At 43.0% G+C, this 22,239-nt stretch overlaps 1 protein-coding gene across 1 annotated transcript in view; it reads right to left on the bottom strand.

Annotated features, from left to right (window-relative positions):
- LOC124776739 (neural cell adhesion molecule 2-like) overlaps nucleotides 1–22,239 on the bottom strand; it is a 224,189-nt gene that overhangs the window by 49,370 nt on the left and 152,580 nt on the right. The window contains exon 6 of the mRNA XM_047251864.1: nucleotides 19,382–19,541. Coding sequence (XP_047107820.1) covers nucleotides 19,382–19,541 — 160 coding nt within the window. The remainder of the gene's footprint in view (nucleotides 1–19,381; nucleotides 19,542–22,239) is intronic.

Raw genomic sequence — 22,239 nt, 5'->3', positions numbered from 1 at the left:
AGGTGCTAGCCACTGAACAGCATGATCATCTCCCGTGTAGTCGGACCAGGTGCGCCGAAATCAAGCAACAAGCCAAGGACATCGACTGCAGCCGACCGTCGCCCCTGCTTGATAGCACCCCTCAGCAGCAGCTAGACTTCCGTGACATCGTCCCGGGTATTAATGCCATGGGGCCAGCCTTCGAAAAGCCGCTGATTGACTTCTGCGCCGTCGACGATTACGCCAGGCTCCGGTCATTTCCCTGTTTCAGATGGTTCGCAGCCACATACGCAGCCATTTCGCGAATTCAGCTCCGGGAATCAACATTTAAACGCTGGTCCAGCCGAGTGCGTGTGTCACGTTCGGCACAGCAGGGCCACCCACGGCGCCTGTCGTGAGTGAGCCTGGGAATCCCCGCTTTGAACTCTGCCACCACCGGATTGCGAAGAAGGGTCCTCTACTGGTCTACCTAGCCGGGACAAGCAACACCTGCGCCTCACCGTCAGACTAGACCGACTCGGGGAAAGCCTTCCGCATTTAGAGAAGACATGGTAGCCGGCCGTGGCCGCAGCTCGGCCGCATCTTGTCGTCTCAGCTCGTCTCGCATGTCGGAGGTACCAGCGCAGCGCTCTGTCTCCCGAGCAGCCCGTGCACGCCGCCTGCCATACGTATGCGTCAGCAGCTACGACGCCAGGATATTAAGAGGGAAATCCAGACCGCGCCAGAGAATGGAGGACCCGCCTCTTCTGTCGCCCGACGGAGAACACAGTCCGCACCCAGGCAGCCTACCTTTCTGACCATTTGTTTGCTGTACGCATTTCTACAACCGTTCATCGGGACCTTCCCTGGAGGACACGTCTTACAAAAAAAAGTCAGAGGGTTCACTGACTGCCTGTGCATCCAAGCTCTTTCAGTGTCGAAAGTAGCCGAGCTGCTGCTGCTACTGCTGTATGGCAAAATGACACTGACACACTGAAGTGATATGTTACAGACCGCGGCGTCGACATTTTCTATCCCGACTTTTCACGAAATCGCTACTGTGGGCTGAAAGGAGCGTTCGTCACGGAGATTGGTAGAAGCGTGGTTATTGCTTTCTTCGTGGAGAATGAGCTTGACTTATATTGGGCTACTAAACTCAGGCACTGGTCGAGCATGTTGGACTGTAGCCGGTTACTGATATACGCGGTGCATGGCGGCTCCAGCCACGCCCTCTACGGCGGCGAGCAGAGCTCTGAAAGGAGCATTCATGGCAACGGCTTGTGCCGACAGAGCGGTCGGCAGCAGGTAGAGCTGATGAGGCGTGGGAGTTCAGCGGGTGCAGCGAATTTGCTACAGCCGTTGGCGCTGACTAGGCGAAACGTAGGGAGAAACGGACTGAGCGAGAACAATGAGATCGAGGAATACGGTTTGGGAAGACGCAGCGCAACAGCAGAAAATGTTAGCGAAAAAACAAGGATCTGGGGATCGATATGTATATTCTCTATGTAACATCTATATTATTTGCAAGTTACATGTTTCAGCCGAGTTCACTGTATCTATATGAATGTTGTGTAGCAAGTGACAGCAGATTCGTAGACACCGCGCAAGGACAGGTACTTAGAACAGAGTAACTACATGGTGCAACAAATTGAAGTGGTCCAGAGAACAGAGTTCCAGGGTACAAGGAATCACAGCTGAAGAAATGAAACAGAGCACTAACCTGACTATAGAAGATGTTGGAAGTGACCACCAATCATCTCTTGACAATTGTGCAGGCACGTTTCGGAATGTTGTTTTGATTTGTTCAAATTTTCTGACTAAGCATTTGCATGGGACTCTTTGCTGGCACTTTGACTCCATTTAACTTCTCAGAAAACAACTGACCACGCCGTTTCCACGACTGTGTTGTCACGTAACTTTCCAGGACGAACACCTGCTGCTGCACTGTGGGTACCATCGTCCCCCTTCACTGCTCCACTCTCACTTACAAAGCCCACAATACGTTCTGATTCGGCATGGATCACGTGCTTGGCGTACGCGTGGTGTGATCATTACGGGTGTGGTTATATGCATACATTCACTTCCAATTGTATCCACTCGTTTTATTTGCCCCACCCTGCATATTTCCAAAGCTATTCAGCATAGCAAACAAAAATTTTGTTGCTTACTCATTTTAGAACCTCTATAACGCCCAAGCAGATAAATTTTTGTGTGCTGCGGTGATGAACGAACTGGAGACGACCTATGACCCTAATGTATGTAAAATATTATACTCGTTTCTGGTTCATTCTGAAACTTTACTCAGAAACTCTAACAACAAGGTAATTAGACGTTTTCTCCACCGTTAGACCATAGTTTCATAATGCCTGTAGCACTATCCACTTTGTTTACCCACAAATGTTTACCCAGAAGCACAGACAATTTATGTAGTTTCTGACGAAAATTCAACTTACAAAGCTGAAGGGCTGGTTAACATTTGAGTATACTAAGGGAAGTCTGTATTCTAAGAACACTGAAAACTACGATGTTAGAGCATTTTGATCGATTCTCATCCAGATGAATATGATCCTGAATACAAAAACAAACGTAGCAGAACACAGCAGACAAGTCGCTACATTTCTGCGACTAAGTAACACATTTGTCAAGGTGACAAAAGTTTCAAATTGTGGTAAATTATTTGTGTAAGAGACAGTGAGTCGTCGTGTCTTGAGAAAAATGGGAAATACGAGATCAGGAAACGTCAAAGCATCCAAAATATTTTCCAGGTAACAGCTGCGCACTTAAGAGTTTCATAAAGTAAATCCACTACACACGTAGCAAAAACAAACTAATTGGAGTCAATTAGAATAAGCTGACTTAGTTTATCACTGTAAGTATGAAAATACATGATTCTGATAGTTCTTCTGAAGGCTTCTCATCATGAGCACAGTGAAATAAAAAATAAGAAAAATCATACTATCGCCTGCCAGAGTGTTCCTTCATAGAAGCATACGCTCTTGCATCTAGAGAATGCAGACAGAGTTTTACTCAGTTTTTCCTCCAGTATCTTTTGATTCTATAATCTGAAAAATAGAGGATTTTAAAGGATAGACGTTCTGCTTAGTTGTCCATCATTATGAACTGTGGCATTTGTTCTGTGGGGAACAGCTGCGTCGACTTTTCCCACCCTGACTTTTCACGAACACGCCACTGCAGCCTGAAACGAATATAAATATCTACAACACACGAGACAAAAACCAAGTAATTCGAGGCAAGTAGTATATGCTTCATTAAAATATCACTGTCAGTATTATACTAACCGTAAATAATCAATGTGAACTTTTTACCCTTAAACTCTATAAGTTGACCCACATTACATCGCCTTAGTTGTACTGTATTTAGTATCGGACTGGATGACATAGAGTGATGCCCTTATCTACATAATTTGCAGTTGAGTACGTTATATTTCGTGCGTACTAAATGTCTACTGACTCACTGGTATTTTGTTGAAATTGAATTGGATGTGTGTGTCTACAGACATTGCTTTCCAGCCGTATATGATCTGGTAAGTTAAGTCGCACATCGAATCATAACAAATGATGCCATTTCACATTTCACAGAAAGAAAGGGTTGACAAGTCTAGCTACGCTGAACACCATTATAGCTAAAAAATCCACACTACACTGAGGAAATAAATTACCTGTATGGAATGAAAGAACTAATTAGCCATTAGCCAGCATTATCACAGAATAGAGGTGAAAAATAATACTACTTCTCAAGAGCTGTCCATTCCTGCAAGCGATATTTAATTAAAGACTTTGATAGCAGATTTTTCGTACAAAGAGCAAATATCATTTCATACACATAATTCTATACATAATAGACCATAATATGCAGAAAGTGAGCTTCACATTTGGACAACTAAACAAATATTGAAGTACACACAAACTTAATTGAAAGTTATAAATACAGTTTGTTGAAATAAAGCAAGTCTTACTTTTATGAAATATATAAACCGTGTATTTGTATCCGCAAAAGAAGAAATAAAAAAGCGATTTTTGTATGTTTTAATTTATGTAGTACAAGTATAGTGTAGAAAAAATTTATTTTGTACAATAAGAAAACAAGAAATGGTACACGTTAATACAACCTCTTCATACAGCAGTAATATTTTACTGTTCTATACCTGATATCTCAACTTCAAAGAGATGCGTAAGTGCTGTCCATCAGCAATAGAACTTGAATAATTGCAAGAAAACGATATTTTCTCAACAAAAGTGACATATTGTCTCAAATTTTATAAATCATTCCTTCTCTTGTTTTCCAGGATCTAGTACAAGAAAAGAACAAAGAACTCACCACAGAAGGTGCAGAAAGATAAAATTTCGTAATTTGTGGTAAGGTCTTACGGGACCAAACCGCTGAGGTCATCGGTCCCTAAGGACAACACACACACCCATGCCTGAGGGAGGACTCGAACCTCCGGCGGGGGGAGCCGCGCGGACCGTGACAAGGCGCCTGAGACCGCTTGGCTACCCCGTGGGGCTCAGAAAGATAAGGAAACATCTCCTGGCACTACTATTGTTTTTGGCATCGTCTCACACTTTCCAAAACAAAATATTTCACCTTCTAATAGAATATAGCGATTAAAGTAAACGATTCAGACGTACAAACCGCCAATGACTTTCAGACAAACAGTTGATAACTGTTCAAGAGAATAACTGTCTATAATTGGGGTGTAAACTGTTGGTTTGCAAAAGTGCTTCTAGTCACTTTTCACTAATGAGACATGGTTTGAAATTTTTTAAGCTTCTTCTTACTTATTTTGCAAATATATTAAAATAAAAATTTAGCTTACGTTTTCTGAATGTGTTTACTTTTTATGTAGGTCGAAGTATTTGGTCTGACTTTTTTTCAACAAAATTTTTACATATATGTTACTGTCGTGATTTTTAATAGATTTCGTACAGCTATTTTTCCTTTGAAATGTTCACCATTCGTACTCACTTCATGTTTGAAGTAATGGTCTATGCGCATAATTGTATTTGTTGGTTTTGCTTAACAATAAGGAACATTTGAAATTTGATTCTTCCCAATAAAGAAATGTTGACAGCTCTAAATAGAAAATAACTAATTTAGTAATTAGATAAATGTTGTAATCGTACCCCATATCAGACTACTAATGTAAAGTGTCTTTGAAATGTGTCTGAAATTCTAAACAGGTACAGGAGTCCTAAAGTGATGTTTAAAATTATAGACTCCTGCAGAGACAAATTCCACGAAGACCGCCTAGCCTTGACTAAATTATTCATTGTTAAGTTCAAAATAGAAATTACTGTAACTCATACTTTGTAAAAAAATGTTGCTTAGACCATTATAGCTACACCATAGCCAATTATTCTACAGTGTTTATCTGTGCCTTTATTTTACATCTTGTTCCTCTCAGGATGTGTTATGGACGTTATCTCCATCCGTTTACAGATCATCGCTTCGAGGATTTGACCCATGCAGAAAAATAGGTCACACACAATAGAAGGTGGGAATGGTTAGTAGCGCTATGTTTCACTTACCGCCGGCCGTGGTGGCCGAGCAGTTCTAGGGTCTTCAGTCCGGAACCGCCTGACTGCTACGGTCGCAGGTTCGAATCCTGCCTCGGGCATGGATGTGAGTGATGCCCTTAAGTCGGTTAGGTTTAAGTAGTTCTAAGCTCTAGAGGACTGATGACCTCAGATGTTAAGTCCCATAGTGCTCAGACCCATTTGTTTCACTTACCATCTACTTACCTCTGAAAAATAATGAGAAGTTGCTAACAGTGCTGTCGACATCGAAAGCCATATGAAAAGAACTTTCGTTTTAGTTCCGTTGATATGCTATGAGCTACAAAAGCTATTATCTCTTCGCAGAGACTTCATCTTCGACAGTTTCAGTTCACTAGCTGAAAAAGGAAACATTGAAGGAAATACTATGCCAGGCCACGTGTTAAGTAACGAGCACCCACTGCTACAAGAAAGAGCCGTACCTTGAGCCGCAGTGCGCGTCCGAAATGGAGTGCTAGAAGATGGGAGTTTCGCAGCACGGAGAATCTCGAGAGAACTGGGACGGAACGTCACGGGGGCGGCCCGACTTGGTGGGCCACTTGGCCGTCTCGTTACGACGCAGCGCTCCCTGCAACTATGCTGCCGGCGCTGAGGATCTAATCATCTCTAAGTAATACACTTTCCTCCTCAGAGCGTGTTCTCGCTTCATCCTGATTAATCCGCCAGGTACCCTGTACTACCTCTTACGAGTCTCCTCCCCTCCCCCCAACCCACCCACCAACTATTCTGTCAAGCATTGCCCGTCAGTGTCGTGTCAACGCTTTAAAGGCTGCTTTCCGAGAAATTCAGCGGTTTATCGACGTCCCCTTATAAATTATGTGGAAACTCCATGTTGTAACTGAACAACTTAATTATTGCAATTAAGTAAATACAAGTAATAATACCAACTTTCGTATGATTTGGAATAAGGCTTCTTATTTGTATTGGGGTCGTCGGTTTGTAATGAATGCTGTGTATCGTGAATTACTGGCTGGTAGGAAACTAATGTGCAGCTTATTCTTACGCAGTGGATGGGCTCCACAACAACATCTACATACATGAACCACAAGCTGCCGAATGGTTCTTGGAGGTGAGCACCCTGTACTATTACTAGTTAATTTCTTTCCTGTTCCACTCGCAAATAGAGCGATGGAAAAACAACTGTCTTTATATACACTCCTGGAAATGGAAAAAAGAACACATTGACACCGGTGTGTCAGACCCACATCCTTGCTCCGGACACTGCGAGAGGGCTGTACAAGCAATGATCACACGCACGGCACAGCGGACACACCAGGAACCGCGGTGTTGGCCGTCGAATGGCGCTAGCTGCGCAGCATTTGTGCACCGCCGCCGTCAGTGTCAGCCAGTTTGCCGTGGCATACGGAGCTCCATCGCAGTCTTTAACACTGGTAGCATGCCGCGACAGCGTGGACGTGAACCGTATGTGCAGTTGACGGACTTTGAGCGAGGGCGTATAGTGGGCATGCGGGAGGCCGGGTGGACGTACCGCCGAATTGCTCAACACGTGGGGCGTGAGGCCTCCACAGTACATCGATGTTGTCGCCAGTGGTCGGCGGAAGGTGCACGTGCCCGTCGACCTGGGACCGGACCGCAGCGACGCACGGATGCACGCCAAGACCGTAAGATCCTACGCAGTGCCGTAGGGGACCGCACCGCCACTTCCCAGCAAATTAGGGACACTGTTGCTCCTAGGGTATCGGCGAGGACCATTCGCAACCGTCTCCATGAAGCTGGGCTACGGTCCCGCACACCGTTAGGCCGTCTTCCGCTCACGCCCCAACATCGTGCAGCCCGCCTCCAGTGGTGTCGCGACAGGCGTGAATGGAGGGACGAATGGAGACGTGTCGTCTTCAGCGATGAGAGTCGCTTCTGCCTTGGTGCCAATGATGGTCGTATGCGTGTTTGGCGCCGTGCAGGTGAGCGCCACAATCAGGACTGCATACGACCGAGGCACACAGGGCCAACACCCGGCATCTTGGTGTGGGGAGCGATCTCCTACACTGGCCGTACGCCACTGGTGATCGTCGAGGGGACACTGAATAGTGCACGGTACATCCAAACCGTCATCGAACCCATCGTTCTACCATTCCTAGACCGGCAAGGGAACTTGCTGTTCCAACAGGACAATGCACGTCCGCATGTATCCCGTGCCACCCAACGTGCGCTAGAAGGTTTAAGTCAACCACCCTGGCCAGCAAGATCTCCGGATCTGTCCCCCATTGAGCATGTTTGGGACTGGATGAAGCGTCGTCTCACGCGGTCTGCACGTCCAGCACGAACGCTGGTCCAACTGAGGCGCCAGGTGGAAATGGCATGGCAAGCCGTTCCACAGGACTACATCCAGCATCTCTACGATCGTCTCCATGGGAGAATAGCAGCCTGCATTGCTGCGAAAGGTGGATATACACTGTACTAGTGCCGACATTGTGCATGCTCTGTTGCCTGTGTCTATGTGCCTGTGGTTCTGTCAGTGTGATCATGTGATGTATCTGACCCCAGGAATGTGTCAATAAAGTTTCCCCTTCCTGGGACAATGAATTCACGGTGTTCTTATTTCAATTTCCAGGAGTGTATTTGTATAAGCCCAGATCTCTCTAATCTTATATTCGTGGTACTAACGTGAAACGTACATTGGCGACAGTAGAATCGTTCTTCAGTCAGCCTCAAATGTCGGTTCTCTAAATTTTCTTGATATCCCTCCTCGTAAAGAGCGTCGCCTTCCCTCCAGTGATTCACATTTGAGTTCTCGAAGCATCTCCGTAATACTTGGGTGTTGTTCGAACCTACCGGTAACAAACCTAGCAGCCCTGTGTCGATGTCTTCCTTTAATCCGACCTGGTGCGCATCGCAAACACAAGGACAGTGTTCAACAATTGTTCGCACTAGCGTCAAACATACGGTCTCATTTATAGATGAACCACACTTCTCTAAAATTCTTCCAATAAACCTAAATCGACCATTCACCTTCCCTACTACGACCCTTACATGCTCACTTCATTTCATACTGCCTTGAACGTTACACATACGTATTTAATCGACGCGACTGTGTCAAACGACACACTGCTTGTGCTGTACTCGAATATTATTGGTTTATTTATCCCACTCATCTACATTAACTTACATTTTCATACATGTACATCTCGCTTCCATTCATCACACCATATAGAAGAAATTCTGCCTGAGTCACCTTGTATCCTCCTACAGTCAGTTAATAACATTTTCGCCTACACGACATCATCATCATCAGCAAACAGCCGCAGACTGATGCTTGCCCTGTACACCAGATAGTTTACGGATATAGAAAATAACAGCCGTCCTATCACACTTGTCTTTGGCCTCCTGACGATGAACTTGTCCCTGATGAACACTTGTTGTCGACGACCACATACAGGGTTCTGTTACTTGAGAAGTTTTCCAGCCACTCACACATCTGGGAATCTATTCCGTATATTTTTAGCTTCGTTAACAGTTGCAGTGTGGCACCGTGCCAAATTCTTTACGGAAATACAGGAATATTGAATCCGTTTGTTCCGGATGGTATATGATAGTTTACCTACAATTTCAAAGACATCAGTAATCAGTTACAGTTGCTTTGTAGATATACAGTGTGCTTATATTATGATAATACACACGGGGAAACGGAGACGAATTTGTGTACCACAGTTGCCTCTCTCTCGTTCTTCCCGCCATTTTAACTTCAGCCAACATCTGCAAATCTCAACAGTCATCACATCTTATGTACCTGCGTGTCAAAGAAGTGAAGCACCCAGAAAGGAAGGAGAAAACAAATGAAGCTTCATGGGTTAAATACTTCTGTGATGTTACTTCAGTCATTAGAATATCGAATCAAATTTACAAAGAACATGGCAGTAGCTCACATATCGACAGGACCTTGCTCTCCGTCTGACATTCATGCAGGCAGTGATTCGGTTGGGATGGCTTCATGAAGTCGTCCTACCCACTCCTGAGGCAAACTTGCCAACAACTGCTGTTACTGGTCCTTGATATCCTCAATAATGGCACTGGGTGGAGATGAAGTCCGGAAAGGTAACGCAGATACTGTATCGGTTACAGATCTCGGGATCCTACAGATCACAGGAGCACCTAAATACCAAGCAAATTATTCACAGGGACAAATATACTACTGAGGACAAATGGCTGCATGATAATGTCGTGTGAGAGGTAACACACGAGGGCGCAGCATAACCGTGACGTACCGTTGTGCCGATAGTGATTCCTCACTAAAAAGCCACCATGAACTCACATCATGACGTCAGGAGTGCACACTTAGGTGCCTAGGAAATGTTTTGTCGAACCACTTTCACATTATCTCTCTAGTAGCGCGGTAAAAACTAACACTTTAATCTTTCTGCACAAGTTCTAATTTCTCTTATTTTGTTACGATGATCGTTTCTCATTATTTAGGATGGAGGTATTAAAATATGCTGATTGAAAGTTTTTGCAAATATATGCCACAGCGAAAAACGCCTTCGTTTGAACGATTCCAACCCCAACGCGTATCATGCCTGTGACACTCACTCCGCTGGACCACAATAATACAAGAAAGCTGTAGCTTTTGATCTTCTTTTTAAGTCCTTTGTCAATCACATTTCATACAGATCCCACACCGCACAACTAAAAGCCGAATAAGCTTAGTGTGAGCAGTCCCTTTAACAGACATGTTGCATTTTCTTTGTCTTTGGTTTTCTTACCCCATTCCATTATATACGTGACCGCACCCTTACAGGTTATTCGTACTGCTAATCCCAAGTATTTAACGGAATCTGCGCTCTTTAGATTAATGTGATTTGTCGCATAACCGAAATTCAATGGATTCCTTTTAGGAATCACATTGATGACTTCACGTTTTTCATTATTAGAATCAGTTTTCTCACCATACTTATATGGTATCTCAAGCTTTTCGCCATTTGTTTTGAACTCCTGATGACTTAAGTAAAAGGTAAGTGAAGCATCATCCGCAAACAGTCTAAGAGGGATGCTCAGAATGTATCCTAAATCGTTGATGAATATTTAAGAACAGCAGAGGGCCTTTAATACTTCCTTTGTGAAAACCAGATATTATTTCTGTCTTACTCGACTACTTCCCACCGATTTCTACGAACTGTAACCTTACTGACAAAAATAACGAGTCCAGTCGCAGCACTGAGACGATACTCTATACGAACCCAATTATATTAAAAGTCACTTGCGAGCAACAGTGTCAAAAGCCTTCTGGAAATCTAAAAATACGGAATCAATTTGAAATCTACTGTAGATAGCACTCATTACTTCGTGTGAATAAAGAGCTAGTTGTGTTTCACAAGAATATTATTTTCTGAATCCGTTCTGCGTGTAAATAAATCGTTTTCTTCCAGGTAATTCATAGTGATCGAACACAGCAGAGTCCCAAAATGCTACGGCAAATCGAAGATAGTGATATGGGTCAATAATTCAGCACATTACTCCTATTTGTTTTCTAAAGCGTTAATGTGACCTGTGCAACTTCGCTGTCTTTAAGTAATGTAGTTCAGTCAGGATTGTTCTTCGATCGAATATCCGTAAAATAAATTATGTAAAGCTAACTTGAACATTTAGATACACACGTTTTTGTTACACTGTTTCCGTGACTTCTGTTTTACATTAAAATAAAAAAAGTGACAAAGCCAGTCACTTAACTTTTAATTTTGTTCTTCACAAAGCGTATGCTTTGTGATCAGAGAGCAGATTAGGCGTCAAGACCAGGTTCTTTGCTGCCGGGAAACCAACGACGTCGATATAGGTCAATGTGGATCCTGTGCTACTTCGTTGTGTAAGCCGCAGACCCATTTCCCCCCCCCCCCCCCCCCCCCCACCCACCTGCGCACGTAAAACAAGCTATCTGCAATTTTTTACACATAGGTTTATCAAGTTTCATTTGTACGTTCGTAAATTTCATAACTAGAAACATTTGTAAAAAATGTTGCTGAAAAAGACTGTATTGATATAAGAGATTACGTGTATCACGGTAGTACATCAGTTACAGGTTTCATAAATTGTAAAACTGAGTGCGAAACAAAATTCATACTTAATGTTTACAGCAACTACTATACATTAGTTTCAGTATGATGCATAATAAAGCTAGGTTTCATTTGTTTGTCATAAGTGATTAATGATGGATAAATAACAAAATCGAAATAAAAGAAAACACTATAATTAAGAGCGGAGAAAACATAAGATTCCAAGGAACTGTGATTCTGTTGTAATTGTACTTTGCATTTCTCTGCTTCAAGCAAAGGAAACGCATTGACTTCACCACCGAAATCACGTTTAGCAGCTGTGTCGAATTCTATTGACATTATACCTCAATTTGATAATCTGCTTACGTCCATTCTCGACCTTAAGTAGTTTTTTATCATTTTTAATTTGCTATGTCTGTTTTTCATTAAAATCCTCAGAGTTATTTCAAAGTTTGGAAAACCATCTGTTGACCCACACTTTGAAAAGCAAATCTCCAAAATATACAAATGGGAGTCCGCGTCAATGTTCTTCACATCTCTTTCAGCAGGAACATGGATGGAGATATTTTGTTAACTATCCCCGCTGTATCGATATATTGCTACATCTGGCACCGAAACCAGCTGCACATTTATCAGGATAAGATGCAGAGCTTTCATTTAAGGCGTCACTGGAGTCGGATAAAGTGATGTGGTATATGTTGGTTTGTTTCCCATTTCATATATTATTCTTTGAAATATTCTGAGGGACTCTAGCTCCAGTCTTCTGTCAGCAGAAATCAAAAGCCTTCGATGAAATAGGGTATGTGTTTCAGTATTCGTCTGCAGACTCTTCGATACTACAATATCATAGTGCAGTAACAGCAAGATCTGCACTGCTTGTGCCTTTTCTCTGAGCTTTGTTAATCCGGGCTTGTGGGTTTCGCCTATTAATTAATGGCCGTGGTTTCAAGTGCTTCCCTGATTTCTTTGTCTCCGCAGGTGGCTTTTCTTGGTACGCTGAGCTTTTTTCAAGTGACGTCACCTGTTATAGATTCAGGTGTGCCACCGGCCCTTTGTAGCTGTCCCTATTTGCGTAATTTTGCCTTAAGTGGTTGATTAGTGGGTTTGCGGAAATATGTGATTTATCCACATCCATATGTCGATGGCTTTTTGTTCTTCTGTTGCTTCGTGTCGATAATTTACAGATACGCATCTCAGAATGCGGAAAATTTTTCTAAGCGCTATATTTTGCAAATTGTGAAGCCTCTACGAGGATTTTGACAGTGTTGCCCCAAATTGCGCATGCATAAGCCATTACTAATCCTATGGATGTTCTGTAGACATGCAGATCGCTTTCCAATGTCAGTGGCTAAAATGGCTCTGAACACTATGGGCATTAACTTCTGAGGCCATCAGTCCCCTAGAACTTAGAACTACTTAAACCTAACTAACCTAAAGACATCACACACATCAATGCCCAAGGCAGGATTCTAACCTGCTACCGTAGCGGTCGCGCGGTTCCAGACTGTAGCGACTAGAGCCGCTCGGCCACTCCGGCTGGCCATGGTCAGTGTTGAAGTTTCATTGATGAATGGGTCCAGTGGTCCCAGTCGTTGTAACATCTTGCGCCGTGTTCCTTCATTGTGGAGTCTCCATGTTAATCCTCTGTCCAAGGTAACCACAAAGTATTTGGCTGACATTGGCTGTCCCAAATAACTTGACAATAGCTAAGTCAGGCTTGAATCACTTAGTTAATAGTAACGCCTGGGTTTTAGTGTCGTTAAAGCAAATACTTTTCTTTGTTGACCATTGCTTAAGTCCAGTGCAGGCTTCTTGTAATCATATATCAAGAATTTCAGGCCATCTGCTTCTTGAGATGAGCTCTGTATTTTTAGCATAAAATCTCGTCCGCGGTGAGCTTGTAAACACTACTGTGGCACTGCAGCTTGCACACGCGTTCAATCGATACGGCGTCCACTATCCTCATCATACAGGTCCGTCGTGATAGATAGTTGGGCAGCAGTCTGACGTATGCTCCTGGTATTCGGTAAGCAAGTGCTTGTTGTAGAAGCCCGTGATGCCAGATACTATCAGAGGCTGTACTGACGTCAAGGAGGATGACGTCGCAATATTAGCTTTGGTTGAACGCTAATACTGCTTCTTTTGTCACTCGCAGCAGCTGGTGAATGGTGGAGCGGTTGACTCTAAAACTGCTTTGGAGGTACTCTGTGTAGTTTTTCGGTCTTCTGTTGTACTCTTGTAAGTAATAGCAATTCAAACATTTTACCGAGCTGTGGAAGCAGACTAATCGGTTTATAGCTCTTCAGGTCAAATCTGTCTTTCGCTATGATTCTTCGCTTCCAACTGTTGCAAACCTTCAGTGTTCGTATAGCGTTGAAGAATATGCAGATACTAATGACTGCTTGACGTGGAAGTGCTTTCAGCAATCTGGCATCGACTGAGTCGTTCCTTGGATTTTTGGACTGTTGCGTACTTCGTTTTCGCTGATGGGAGTTACTTCAGAATCGTCGACTTCAGCAAGGTAGTTACCTATATTTAGCTAGCTGCTGTAATGTCTTGTAAGATATAGATTGTTCAATACGGCGGAGCTATGTACGTGTCAGCTGCGTCAACCCAGCTCACCGCTGCCATATTGTCGTTATCTTCAATCCGAACACCGGCTTGGTGTACGTCTGAATGCTAACTTATCTTGTGCAAGCTTCGAGTAAGTACTACAACCTACAACCATTTCGAAGTGCTTACCCCCAACAAGTCCTTCCATTACCAAGCTGAGTATTCCTTGATGCCACAGGATGTGTCCTATAAATCAGTCCTTTCTTTCATTCACGTTGTCCCACAAAAGTCTTTGTTACCCAATTCAATATAATACCTCGTCGTTACTAATTAGATTTACCCAACTAATCTTCAGCATTCATCAACAGCACAGTATCTCAAACATTCTTTTATTCTGTTCTCTCCCTGCCTGAACTACATTTCGACCATGTTTCACTTGTTGGTAATCTACGCTCAACACAAAAATCATCAGAAAAAAATCTCTAACGTGTGAATTTATAATCTTTAGAAACAGATACCACTCTTCTAGTATTATTTTCTTTGCCATTGGCAGTCATTATGTTATAAAATTTCTGCTTAGCCCGTTATCAGTTATTCTGCTATCCAACAAACAAAACATGACTATTAATTTGATGATGATGGTCATGTTTGGTTTGTGGGGCTCTCAACATCAGCGCCTGTACAAAGTCCCAATTTTTACACAGTCCATTTTCTTTTCACAACCCAATGTAGTCACTCTCATAAATGATGATGGTGATGAAATGATGAGGACTACGCAAACACCCTGTCCCTGGACAGAGAAAATCCCCAACCCGGCCGGGAATCGAACCCGGGACCCCGTGATCCAGAGGCAGCAGTGCCATGCCCCAGACCACTAGCTACAGACTCTATTAATTTTATTGTGTTACCTCCTAATATAATCCTTTCCGCATCATCTGGCTTTATTCAACACAAACTACAAAGTTTTTGTTTCTTCTCACTGAAATTTAATTACATTTTCCAATTTACCTTTTCTCCCCAAAAACCATGGACCTTACCGTTGGTGGGGAGGCTTGCGTGCCTCAACGATACAGATAGCCGTACCGTTGGCGCAACCACAACGGAGGCGTATCTGTTGAGAGGCCAGACAAACGTGTGGTTCCTGAAGAGGGGCAGCTGCTTTTCAGTAGTTGCAGGGCAACAATCTTGAAGCTTGACTAACCAAAACTGCCTTGCTGTGCTGGTACTACGAACGACTGAAAGCAAGGGGAAACTACAGCCATAATTCTTCCCGAGGGCATGCTGCTTTACTGTATGGTTAAATGATGATGGCGTGCTCTTGGGTAAAATATTCCGGAGGTAAAATAGTCCCCCATTCGGATCTCCGGTCGGGAACTACTCAGGAGGACGTTGTTATCAGGAGAAAGTAAACTGGCATTCTACGGATCGGAGCGTAGAATGTCGGAACCCTTAATCGGGCAGGTAGGTTAGAAAACTTAGAAAGGGAGATGGATAGGTTAAAGTAAGATATTGTGGGAATTAGTGAAGTTCGGTGGCAGGAGGATCAAGACTTCTGGTCAGGTGAATACAGGGTTATAAATACAAAAACAAATAGAGGGTAACGCAAGAGTAGGTTTAATAATGAATAGGAAAATAGGAATGCGGGTAAGCTACTACAAACAGCGTAGTGAATGCATTATTGTGGCCAAGATAGATACGAAGCTCACGCCTACCACAGTAGTACAAGTTTATATGACAACTAGCTCCACAGATGACGAAGAGATTGATGAAATGTATGATGAGATAAAAGAAATTATTCAGATAGTTAAGGGAGACGAAAATTTAATAGTCATGGGTGACTGGAATTCAATAGGAGGAAAAAGAAGAGAAGGAAACATAGTAGGTGAATATGGAATGGGGGTAAGGAGTGAAAGAGGAAGCTGCCTGGTAGAATTTTGCACAGAGCATAACTTAATCATAGCTAACACTTGGTTCAAGAATCATGAAAGAAGGTAGTATACATGGAACAGGCCTGGAGATACTGGAAGGTTTCAGATAGATTATATAATGGTAAGACAGAGATTTAGGAACCAGGTTTTAAATTGTAAGATATTTCCAGGGGCAGATGTGGACTCTGACAACAATTTATTGGTTATGAACTGTAGATTAAAACTGAAGAAACTGCAGAAAGTTGGGAATTTAAGGAGATGGGACCTGAATAAACTGACAGAAGTAGAGGTTGTAGAGAGTTTCAGAGAGAGCATTAGGGAACGACTGACAAGAATGGGAGAAAGAAAAACAGTAGAGGATCAAGTAGATAAAAAGACGAGGGCTAGTAGAACTCCTTGGGTAACAGAAGAGATATTGAACGTAATTGATGAAAGGAGAAAATACAAAAATGCAGTAAATGAAACAGGGAAAAAGGAATACAAACGTCTCAATAATGAGATCAACAGGAAGTGCAAAATGGCTAAGCAGGGATGGCTAGAGTACAAATTTAAGAATGTAGAGGCGCATATCACTAGGGGTAAGACAGATATTCGGAAAATTAAAGAGACCTTTAGAGAAAAGAGAACCACTTGCACGAATATCAAGAGCTCAGATGGAAACCCAGTTCTAAGCAAAGAAGCGAAAGCATAAATGTGGAAGGAGTATATAGAGGGTCTGTACAGGGGCGACGTTCTTGAGGACAATATTATGGAAATGGAAGAGAATGTAGATGAAGATGAAATAGGAGATATGATACTGCGTGAAGAGTTTCACCGATCACTGAAAGATCTAAGTCGAAATAAGGCCCCGGGAGTAGACAACATTCCATTAGAACTACTGACAGCCTTGGGAGAGCCAGGCCTAACAAAACTCTACCATCTAGTGAGCAAGATGTATGAGAGACGCGTAATACCCTCAGACTTCAAGCAGAGTATAATAATTCCAATCCCAAAGAAAGCAGGTGTTGACAGATGTGAAAATTACCGAGCTATCAGTTTAATAAGCCACGGCGCCAAAATACTAACACGAAAATTACAGGTGAATGGAAAAATTGGTAGAAGCCGACCTCGTGGAAGATCAGTTTGGATTCCGCAGAAATGTTGGAACACTTGAGGTAATACTGACCCTACGACTTAGCTTAGAAAATAGATTAACGAAATGCAAAGCTACGTTTCTATCATTTGTAGACTTAGAGAAAGCTTTTGACAATGTTGACTGGAATACTGTCTTTCAGATTCTGAAGGTGGCAGGGGTAAAATACAGGGAGCGAAAGGCTATTTACAATTTGTACAGAAACCAGATGGCAGTTAAAAGAGTCGAGGGGCATGAAAGGGAAGCAGTGGTTGGGAAAGGAGTGAGACAGGGTTGTAGCCTCTCCCCGATGTTATTCAATCTGTATATTGAGCAAGCAGTAAAGGAAACAAAAGAAAAATTCGGAGTAGGTATTAAAATTCATGGAGAAGAAGTAAAAACTTTGAGGTTCGCCGATGACATTGTAATTCTGTCAGAGACAGCAAAGGACTTGGAAGAGCAGTTGAACGGAATGGACAATGTCTTGAAAGGAGGATATAAGATGAACATCAACAAAAGCAAAACGAGGATAATGGAATGTAGTCAAATTAAATCGGCTGATGCTGAGGGGTTAGATTAGGAAATGAGACACTTAAGGTAGTAAAGGAGTTTGCTATTTAGGGAGTAAAATAACTGATGATGGTCGAAGTAGAGAGGATATAAAATGTAGACTGGCAATGGCAAGGAAAGCGATTCTGAAAAAGAGAAATTTGTTAACATCGAGTATAGATTTAAGTGTCAGGAAGTCGTTTCTGAAAGTATTTGTATGGAGTGTAGCCATATATGGAAGTGAAACGTCTACGATATATAGTTTAGACAAGAAGAGAATAGAAGCTTTCGAAATGTGGTGCTACAGAAGAATGCTAAAGATTAGATGGGTAGATCACATAACTGACGAAGAGGTATTGAATAGAATTGGAGAGAAGAGAAATTTATATCTATCTTGGATATGATAATACGTTCACTATGCTGTTCATAGCAGCTTACCGGAATTCCTGCTTCCTGATTCATTACTAGACCTACTCCTACATTACCCCGATCTGATTTTGTATGTACAACCTTTCACTCATGTGACCAGAAGTCCGATTCCTTCTACCACTACCGAGCGAGGTGGCGCAGTGGTTAGCACACTGGACTCGCATTCGGGAGGACGACGGTTCAATCCCGTCTCCGGCCATCCTGATTTAGGTTTTCCGTGATTTCCCTAAATCGCTTCAGGCAAATGCCGGGATGGTTCCTTTGAAAGGGCACGGCCGATTTCCTTCCCCATCCTTCCCTCACCCGAGCTTGCGCTCCGTCTCTAATGACCTCGTTGTCGACGGGACGTTAAACACTAATATCCTCCTCCTCCTCCTCCTTCTACCACCGACCTTCCGCAATTCCCAGTACATTTAATTTAAACCCACCATTTTCCTTTTTAATTTTCTAATCTAACTATTCGATTAAAGGTCACAAAATTCCACGAACTGACTTGCAGATCGACAGTTTCTGCTTCAGATGACGACATTCTCCTGAGTAGTCCCCGCCTGAAGATCCAGATGGGGGAATGTTTTAGCTCCGGAATATTTTACCCTACAGGATGTCATCATCATTAAGCATTATTGTAGGGTTTCATGTCCTCGAGAAAAATAGCAGTTGTAGTCTTACCTTGTTTTCAGCCGTTCGCAGTATCAGTGCATCAAGTCTAAGCTCACTGATATAGCAAATAAGATCAGTCAATCATCCAGACTGTTCCTCCTAGAAATACTGTGAGACACGCAAGCGAACCCACTTCGGCAAGGTTCATTGACTGTTGCCACATGAGCCATGTTAGTGATACGAATCTGTCCGATAGTAGTCATTTCTTCATGATGCATGGGACGACGCTGTGTCAACAGTATGCGTTCACTGTCGAGGGCCGAGGGACAGCCTTCTGCAGAAGTTTGGAACACCAGGGTAGGATCTGCCCCTGCCCCCTCCCCTGCCCCCCCCCCCCCCCCCCCCCCGACACTTTGTGCCAGTGTCCTTGGCTGTTGCAAATCTCGCCACCTCCTGTGGTGGATCCCTTGATACAGGAAAGCCTCCAAACATTTCGCAATAACAAAAATCATTTTAATGAATCGTCACTTTCTGTTGTTTATTTATATTTTTAATTTCAATCTTTCTAACACAAACGACGTAGGGTCCACTCTACATTTTCATATAGAGAAAACTGTTTTATTTGTTAAATACTACCATCATTGGTGTTTGAAGAAGATGTTACGGCTTGATACTCACACTTGACGTCGAGGTTGAAGGCGTTGCTCTCGGTGTCGCCCTCCGAGTTGCTCGCGACGCACGTGTACAGACCCGTGCGCTGCCGCTTGACCGCCTGCAGCACCAGCGTCTGGTTGCTCAGCAGCGTGCCGGCGCTCGGGTTGCTGTGCAGCTGCCGACCCTAACAGGCATAAACATTGAGCTCAGCTGCTGCTGCCACACGCTTGTTGTTTCCAGGTCTATTTCCTCGTGAAAGTTCGTAACGTTTCTGCAGATTCCAAGGCAACAAAACTAAATCATTACCGAAATAAGCTGCTTGCCATTAAAATTGCATCACCACAAAGATGGCACCGAAAAATCGTCAAACCAATATGAAGCGCAATCGCACAACAAACATAATTGTAATACCATCTACATTCTGTGCCACAAAGATGGCACCGAAAAATCGTCAAACCTATATGAAGCGCAATCGCACAACAAACATAATTGTAATACCATCTACATTCTGTGAATATTCGGAATGATTTTGTAGAGGGGTGATCATTAAGGAATAGAATTTTATTGTTGTATATGTGTGAATGTCGTCCTGTATGTAGGAAATATGTGCTGCAGATTGTACCGTTATATTGGTGTTCGCGTTACTATCAATCCAACTGTTGTCTTGCGGATATGGAATCGATGAATTCAGAAGGGCCATAATCAATTTCACACTTCATATCAATGGCCACAGGTGACTAGCTCCCGATAAGACAGACTTAATGTTCGACTGCCAGTGCGAGATCAAACCGCCAAGTAACGCAAGTTCAATCAACAAATGGATTATTTTTTGCGGCAGGAGAGTATCCAAGCCGATATTGGGAACACGTATGGAGCACCACGGATTTTCAGCACAGTGACCATTGTTGCGGCTTCGCTTAACGCTTGCCGACAGTTGCGCACCCAACGACCACACGGGAGAGACATAACGTTGTGTTTTCACACGAGTCCTAGTTCAGCATGCAGCATCACGATCGACGCATTCCTTTGTGCAGACTCTGAGGAGATCGAGGGTAGAATGACTGCATTTGCCATCGTTATATAGACGCAGCAGCTGGTGTGATGGAGTGCCATAAGGTGCACAACACGATCACCTCTGGTACACGTAGGCAATAATTTGTTCTTTTCTGGGGTATTATGGCTGATGGTTCTGCTTTATCTTGGACGTCCCTGGTACGTCATCATTCAACAAAACAAAAAGACCGCATGTAGCCCGTTCTCTCTTGAGCTACTTGTTCGGCTGCTGTACTGACCAGCACTTCAGTCAGATCTCTAACCAACTACGTCTTAAGTTGCTGAGAAACTGCGCTGCGTCTCTTACGATCGATTAACTCGGTCATTGTTTTGAAGCAGCGTGGAGTGACGTAGGAAATATGTCATCCAAGCTCATATCGAACCGATGCCCTGCCGATACAGAATCGTTGTTGCCCTCAAAAGTGGCAGCTCTCATCACTAAATTTCAGATTCTGTGTACCTTGAAATCAATGTAAGTTTAGCGGCGTACGCTTACTTTTTACTCTGTGCACGCAAGTGAAACTTTGTTATTTGCTATTTTTCCTGACACTGCAGTTTCATTGGCCAGCAGCGTCTTTATTTAACTATACGTCGTGTTTTTTAATCATTAGTGATATCTGTATGGTTTTACCTAGTGTGTGTTTACCAAAACAAGCAAAAACTGGAATCACTGTGCACCTGAGTTAACAACGAGATTCCTTTATTTAGCATGTGGTTAATGCAGGCATATCAGTGTTTACAGTCACAGCTATACACATATAGGGATATAAGTATGAGAAATTGGAAGGTAAAACTGTTACGTGTTACGTTGTACGGCAGTTTTTTTGCCTTTTAGCCAGTACGTCAAATGTGACAAACAGGTTAATACAACATAAATGAAAATTAAGTGACATAGTAAAACCCGTGCGTTGCATTTTCTTAAACTGTCATTCCTGTATGAAACAGGGATCTCATTTTACATACGTCCGTTACACATAATTATGAAGCATAAAGTGAAAATTGAAGTAACAATTCTCGCTGTCCTGATATGTTGAACATCATGTCGTGTGAGTGCCACACTGAAGTGTTTTCTGTTGTACCGAGAGATTTTTGAGAAGTTGACTTCTAAACTTTTTGCTACTTTGTCCGATTGTTGAGAAAGGTATTTTATATTCATTGTACGTATTAAACAATGTTAACATCGATCAATGAAAAAATTAACAAGAGGAAATCATCTGAATTAGGTGGGGAGTGCTCTCACTATTTGTTACGGTGTTCCCTATTTTTTACATACCGCGTGGGGCCCTTTGTTTCAAGTTAATAGCGTGCTAGTCCACGGGGATTCTTCGATTATAAGGAAGATAATAGTTTAACATTGTGGTAAAATGAGCTCCTTACCCACATCAAGAGCTCGAGTACGACAGATTCAAGGAAACAAATCAGAAGTTGTTGTTGTTGTTGTGGTCCTCAGTCCTGAGACTGGTTTGATGCAGTTCTCCATGCTACTCTATGCTGTGCAAGCTTCTTCATCTCCCAGTACTTACTGCAACCTACATCCTTCTGAATCTGCTTAGTGTATTCATCTCTTGGTCTCCCTCTACGATTTTTACCCTCCACGCTGCCCTCCAATACTAAATTGGTGATCCCTCGATGTCTCAGAACATGTCCTACCAACCGATCCCTTCTTCTAGTCAAGTTGTGCCACAAGCTCCTCTTCTCCCAAATTCTATTCAATACTTCATTAGTTATGTGATCAACCCATCTAATCTTCAGCATTTCGAAAGCTTCTATTCTCTTCTTGTCTAAGCTATTTATCGTCCACCTTTCACTTCCATACATGGCTACACACC

The sequence above is a fragment of the Schistocerca piceifrons genome, chromosome 1 (assembly GCF_021461385.2).
Source record: "Schistocerca piceifrons isolate TAMUIC-IGC-003096 chromosome 1, iqSchPice1.1, whole genome shotgun sequence".
Classification (NCBI taxonomy): domain Eukaryota; kingdom Metazoa; phylum Arthropoda; class Insecta; order Orthoptera; family Acrididae; genus Schistocerca; species Schistocerca piceifrons.
The sequence above is the reverse complement of the archived record's forward strand: the minus strand, read 5'-3'. Positions and strand labels throughout refer to the sequence as shown.